The sequence below is a fragment of the Calliphora vicina genome, chromosome 2 (assembly GCF_958450345.1).
Source record: "Calliphora vicina chromosome 2, idCalVici1.1, whole genome shotgun sequence".
NCBI classification, from domain to species: domain Eukaryota; kingdom Metazoa; phylum Arthropoda; class Insecta; order Diptera; family Calliphoridae; genus Calliphora; species Calliphora vicina.
In genome coordinates this window covers 143,838,903-143,846,112 of record NC_088781.1, presented here as the reverse complement: position 1 = coordinate 143,846,112, position 7,210 = coordinate 143,838,903, and the positions used below count along the sequence as shown (strand labels likewise).

Genomic DNA, 7,210 nt, shown 5'->3' with positions numbered 1-7,210 from the left:
TAAAAGAAATTTATATTCATTTTATTAAATTTCAATGTTTTTTTGAAAATATTATATTTTTTATTCTTTTGTTAATAATAAATATTTTCCTTTCAAAAATGTTGGCACCACTGCTCTCATATTGTTGGCATTTTTGTGTATATATGATATCAGCTGTTTTAGCTGTCACTTAACGTTGCGGACAAAATTCTGTTTTCAACAGATTCATCCGCAACAGAACGGCAACGTTACAGAAAAACTAATGACATACACAACTTTCCCTATGCTAAAAACAAAACAGCTGATTCGGAACGGAACGGAACGTACAAACTAACTAGGCCTTCAGTTTTCAACAGATTCATCCGCAACAGAACGGCAACGTTACAGAAAAACTAACGACATACACAACTTCCCCGAAGCTAAAAACAAAACAGCTGATTCGTTACGGAACGGAACGTACAAACTAATTAGGTCTTAATGGAGCCTTAACTTGACGATTTTGACGATTTTTTTTAAAAATTGACGATTTCTCCAAAAAAAAAAGTTGGCAGCACTGGTCGTCATCTTCTATGAATTCGCCTTGCTTGGTTCTGTCCAAGGCGAATTTAAATACCAGGTGGTGTTGATAGCACAGCTGATTAATGTTTTTTGGATGTTTGAGATGTCAATTATCCTGTGTTTGTTGCGACGAATGCTACAACAAACGTAAAAGTAACAAAAACAACAGGCAAACTTTGACAGCTGAAACTACATAAACAAAAACAAATTGCAAGTAGTTTTTGTAAATGTTGTACTTTTTGTAGAATCGACACCACCTGGTACAATAATTCGCCTTGGTTCAGTCAACAACGAGCTGCACGCTTAAACGGTCGATTGTTAGGGGATACGATGCTGCGAATCTTATTTAAACAAAAGAAAAAAATAAAATCGAGGCGTTAAATAAGAAATTCGGCTGTTTAATAAATAAATAGATCTAATATTTTCAAAGAAAAATACATTTGTATCTGCTGAAGTCTCGTAATGAAAATCGCTTCTTCAAATATTTCCAACAAAACCTGTATGGAATATTTAATTTCCTTTAGAAAATACATTTGGAATTCTCATCGAAAATCGTTATTGTTTTGTCTGTTCGTTTAAAATTGAAAGCAAACAGACGTTAATGTGGGATTCGGTGACCGTGTGTTTGTGTTTTTAAGTTTAAACGAAAATCAAGAAGAAAACCAAAACGGATACAAAATAAAAGTGAACTGAAAGAAATAATGTCTAAAATGGACACAGTTGTTGTTTTTAGTGTTTCCAAAGAAATCGTTGCATTGGTTTATTGAATTTATGAAATGCAATCAAATTATATTTGCAAATAAAAGAAGAGAAACGTAAAAAACAAAAATTGCACTGAATAAAAAAACCAGCCAGATTAGAAAAAGTAATAAAAAATAAAAAACATATATTTTTCATTCATACGTTTGAAGTGGTAAAAAATAAAAATGTTAGTTCATTCAAACACCTCCTCTACACCTACTCCCGGCTCTATTTCTTCAACTAGCAACACTTTGGAGCCTGTTACCACCTCTACTAATTCTTCGTCATCACAATTACATCAGCATTTACAACAACCATCGTCTTCCTCATTTTCTCTGCAACAACCCCACCAAAAACTACAAATGGGTTGTACATCTACTTTGAATACACGACCCCCATCGCGTGCACCTTCCATATTGGATAGTCCAACATTGGCACGTGTAGAACGTGCGAGATTGCGATTGGAAGCTTCCGCCCAACAACATAATTTGAACGATAGTTGTGGGAGCATTATAAATACACTAAACGGTGAAGATAGTCTTGATAGAGCTATACTGGATTCAAATAAGGTAATTTTTTTTAAAGACGACAATATTTTATAATTTTCGATGTTTCATATAATAACAAACATGTATTATGTACATTAGAGTTCGATTGTGACCAGGTCATTTCATTTGATTTGCGGGTATCGTCATTTTACTGAAGGTTTTTGCGTAAATAAAAATAATGGCGTCCTTTTTTTTGAAAAATTTTCACTCCTTGTGCTGGTTCAATGCATCTAAATACGCGGATTTGGGGCACATTTTTCTGTAGACCAAAATCGGTTAAATATATTACAACTCTGATTTCACCAGTCGACTCTGCATCAAAAATTAATACAATTGATGTTTTTTTTTTAATACTTAAAAATAGTTCCAAAATCCCACAACAGGGTGCGCAAATCTCATAAAAATATAAAAAAAAGAATTTTCGATGGCTTAATATAAAAAAGGCCTTACTCAATTTTTTTAAAAAAAGCGTTTTTTGTTTATTTCGGTAGGCAAATGTCAGATGCACCTTGCCTCAAAATTTCAGGGGGATATAATTGCAAATAATAGATTTATAACGATTTCAAAAAAAGCCCTAAGTCAAGTCAAAGAATTTTTGAAAGAAAAAGCCCACACTCGTTTTTTTTTTTTTTTTTTGATTGATTATCACCATGATAATAATACAAGGTAAATTTCTCAGCGCAGCTGTAGCTGTGCGTTTATATTTTCCAAGTATCAAATTCAAAAAAAGGAAATTGAAACATAAAATTGTCCTATCCATCAACTAAAGACGAGTGCTGCATATTATAAAATGAAGCCACAACTACATAATTTCACAATACACTCAGGTCTCGTTCCAAAAAAATCGCATAAATTGAATTCGCATAAAACGATACTCTAGCTTTATATAAAAACTAATGATTCGTTATAAAATTCTGAAAACCCGCATAAATTAAAATTTTCAACAAAAATATATTTATTTCATTTAAGGTATTTATAGACGGCAATACTGAGTATTAACACTTTTAAAATTTAAAATATTATTGAAATCTTTCGGTATGTCAAGAAATCGTTTCGAAAAATATATTTCTTGTTTACACGATAGTATTACAAATATTTTATTTCTTTGTTCATTGCTGTTTTTCTGCTAACTTTATTTTTATTTTATATTTTCTTTACATTTTTGTTTGCCTTATTTGTTTTTATAAATACACTAGCTAAAACCCGGTGTGCTTCGCTACACGTACCGTAAAGATTTACAATATATTTACCCCCATTTTCTCAATCTCTGTTTATTTTTTATCGTAACGATAAACTGACAGTTCTCATAGAAAAAAATGTTAATTGAAGGTTTATCGTTACGAAATACGATAACCAGAAATGGGGGATAGTCTATCTGAATTTAGTTTCTGTTCATGTGAAAAACATGGATTTTCTAGATTTAGTCCGCAAATTTGCAAAGACTAAGCAAATAGGAAACTGCAATCGAATAAAATCAAGTTATAATTCGGTCGTTCCGATTAGAGGTCGCTCCGATTAAATTGTTCATTAATTACCTTACTGTAGGTCGAGTGCCACTACAAATACGCAAACAATCATACATACAAACAAACACACATTGACTTTTATATACATATATATAAGGGTTTCAAATGTATACAAATTTTAACATTTACTTAATATTGTTGGTAGTCCGCGCACTTTTGTACTAAAAATTAATAATGATAGCTGCTATAGCTTTCCCTATATAAAATTTGTCATTATATCTATGGAAGGTGCCACGCCCACTTTTGCTAGTTTGCCCATTTTTGGCCTAAATATGTAATTCATACAAAGTTTCATTATACCTATAGATATGATTTTTAGTATTTAGTTTGTATGGGATGTGCCACGCCCACTATTGTCCTAACTATTAACATTGATGATAGAATAACCGTGCAAAATTTATGGACTGTATCCCATATGATAGATTTTTTAATTATCATCATATGTTATGTGCCACGACCTCTTCTTCTTCTTCTACTCCCATTTTGCCCTCAAATATTTATACAAACGGTGGTATTGCTCATGCAAAATTTGAGGACTATAGCTTTTATTGTTTCCAAAATATATTATATTTAAAATTAACTTTGTATGGGAGATACCACGCCCACTTGAAAATTCAAAACAAAAAGTATCCTATTGTTCCTTCCAGATATAAATAAACATACAGTCACAATTTCAAGCAAATCTGGTTAGCCGTTTGGACGTCTATAGACTTCAAACCAACAAATATACATATATACATATAAACATTCACTTTTATATGTGTGTTTATCTTCGTTTGTGTTCCGATTTCAAAAAAATTGCATACAGTGTTGGAAAAAATAATAGGGACACTCTAATTTTTCAATATATTCTTACTTTTTTATTTACTATTCCATAAATTTTAAAAAGTATATACATAAAATTAAATAACTTCAAATATTTTAACTTATTAAGCAGAAATAAGCAAAAATAAGGAACTAGTTCTGCCAAAAAATATTTTTTTTAAAAAAGGCCTGGAAAAAATAATAGGGACACTTAATGTTTTGGATAAAATATTTATTTTTTGTTAACATTACCATCATTTACAAATACTTTTTCAATACTTGGTTGAAGATCCTTTCATTTTTATAACCTCCTGACAACGGCGATTCATAGATCCCACAAGATTCGCACATACCTCGGGCGGAATTGAGTACCAGGTTTCTTGAATTTTTTCCCAAAACTCTTGTTTATTTTTTTATTTAAAGCTACCAATTTTATTTTTGAGGACTCCCCAGAGATGCTCAATGGGGTTTAAGTCCGGTGATTAAGACGGCCACTAAATTACAGGCACCTCATTCTGCTGAAACCACGTTTTGACGCTTCTAGCGGAATGCTTGGGATCATTATCCTGCATGAATTCCCATTTTAGTGGCATTTGATCCTCAGCAAATGGAAGCATTTTATTCTGGAGAATGTCTATATAGCCAGCAGCATTAATTTTTCCCTGAATCCAAACTATTGGACCAACACCAGAGGCCGAAAAACATCCCCATATCATTATAGAACCACCACCGTGTTTGATGGTTTTTTTTGGTATATTTAGGATCAAATTCAGCATTTGCGGGACGACGTACAAATGATTTTCCGTCAGATCCAAATAAATTCTTCTTGCTCAACATTAATCGGACTGCGTCTCATTAAACCGACTTCCTGCAGCATATTTCTTATTGTTCGACTTCTCACTGAAGCACACAAATCATTTTTAAGGCTACTTGATGACATAAAGGGGTTATTTTTGGAAAGTCGAACTAATCGTTGGTCAAAATGCGCTGACTTTTATGCTTTCTACCTCTAGTTTCATGACTTTTTTTTTGGAATGAATGGCACTGAATACTTTAGTTTTGGAACACTTCATTATCTGTGCAATTTTTCTAATTGATAACCCGTCCGAATTTAATTTAAGAATAACATTTTTTTTAGTTTCAGTACAATGGACACCACGACCCATTATCAAATTTATTTACCGAGACATAAATCATAAACACGAAACCAATATGATTAAATTAATCACATTAACTTTGCTTTACGGATTTTTAAAATGTTTATGTTAAAAATAATAATTTTTATTGACTAATGGTAATTTTTTGTAGTGCGTCCCTATTATTTTTTCCAATTGAAATTACAATTTCACTTATTTTTTTTGCAAATAATTATAAAATAAAAGCGCAAAAGAGAAAAAGTAAACAAATAATGAAAAAAAAACTTAATATAAAGAAACTGTTTGCATCTGTTTGCGTGAGTAAGAGTCGTCACTATTATTTTTTCCAACAATGTATATAGAATCTTCTCATTGAGCACTACAGAAAACTATCAATTATCTCTTATAGCTTAGGAGATATCCGCAGTTGGCAGTTCAACAATTTTACCAACCCTACTCCAGTTTTTTGATGACCACGGTTCCAAATAATTACCGATTTTCTCCATTTTTCTTTTATAGTATTAACAACAGATGTATATATCAAATAAAGGAGGAATTGTTTAAAAACCATGACTGAGTCCAAAGTTACATGCATTTGAATTAAAAAACATTTAAAAAAGGCGATTTTTCGCTATTTTTTTGAGAAAAAAGTACTTTTATTCTTTTTCAGTTATCTAAAAAATTTCTAAGAGGATGTATAATGAATTTATACTTTTTGAAAAGCTAAATTAACGTCAAATATTGTAAATGAAAACAATTTGTAAGTTTTGATACCAAGTCCATTCAAAAAACGCCTATTTTTATGTAAAATTCAACTTTAGGGCAAAAATTCTCAAATCGCATAGTCAATATCAAAATATAGTAACCCATTTTAGATGGCCCAATATGTTCTTAATTATTTTGTAAAGTGTTCCGATAACCCCGCCCCTGGTGTGGATATTATAGCCAAAAAACAAAAATATCAAATTTTTGGAATTTTTCAATACTTTTTTGGAATTGCGGGATTCGTGATTACAAATTTCAAAATTTGTTTTTATTTTTCCATTTTCAATAAAAAAATCTATATATGTAAGTGTAAAATTTCATTAAAAAATATTCATAAATAAAAATTTTATTATAATTTAAAAAATTTGTATCTATGCAAAAACTCAATAAATAGCATTTTTTGTCATATTTTTCAAAAAAGTATTCCATGAATTTTTTAATTGTCAAAAGTTATATGTATATATATTATTGAAAAGTAGACAAAATCCTCTATCCATTGATATATAACATGTCTACCTTATGTTTTTTACGTGGCAAATTAATTAGGGAAAAATTAACAACTCGCATATAATTTAAATGTAGTGCTCAATGAGAAGATTCTATATATGTAATTTTTTTGAAATCGGAACACAAACGAAGAAATAGTATCATTTTTAAAATTGACCATACCCAAGGTGTCCTACTTTGGAGACCCTTGGCCCAGCTCCTGGTGGGCTCATGAGATTCAAAACTTAAACTCGACAACACTTCCCCTTTGAGCATGTGAAATATCATTCAAATCGAAGTAAGGGTTTAGAAGTTACAGATTTATTTCCCTCTTTTTTTTCTCATACCACTGTGCGTCACTTTCATCACTAGATGATATAATCATATTGTCATTGTTTAGGTTGCATCCTTTTGGTAATAACTACATTAATCGTATTATACTATTTTTAACAACGTTAGAATCTATTGTTGCTTCCTTTTTTATGCAACTTTGCTGGAAGTATTTTACTAGATTCTAGCGAGTAAACCGTTAACGGGTCCTTAAATATTGTTTGCCACCAAATTATGCTTGTTATTTTAGCATTAAAAAACACTTGTCAAATTGTCTTCGACATAAGCACTACGTGCATCTTACTAAAAAACGCAATATATTCCTTCTACGAGGTAA

The 7,210-nt window shown here is 30.9% G+C and overlaps 1 protein-coding gene across 3 annotated transcripts in view; it reads left to right on the top strand.

The window, feature by feature from the left end:
* The first annotated feature begins 914 nt into the window (after positions 1-914).
* LOC135952455 (uncharacterized protein DDB_G0283357) overlaps positions 915-7,210 on the top strand; it is a 133,216-nt gene continuing 126,920 nt past the window's right edge. The window contains exon 1 of one of the 3 annotated variants that reach the window (XM_065502401.1): positions 915-1,847. In XM_065502401.1, coding sequence (XP_065358473.1) covers positions 1,464-1,847 — 384 coding nt within the window. In that variant the 5' untranslated portion in view covers positions 915-1,463. The remainder of the gene's footprint in view (positions 1,848-7,210) is intronic. The other 2 variants (XM_065502400.1, XM_065502402.1) reach the window with 2 other exon arrangements.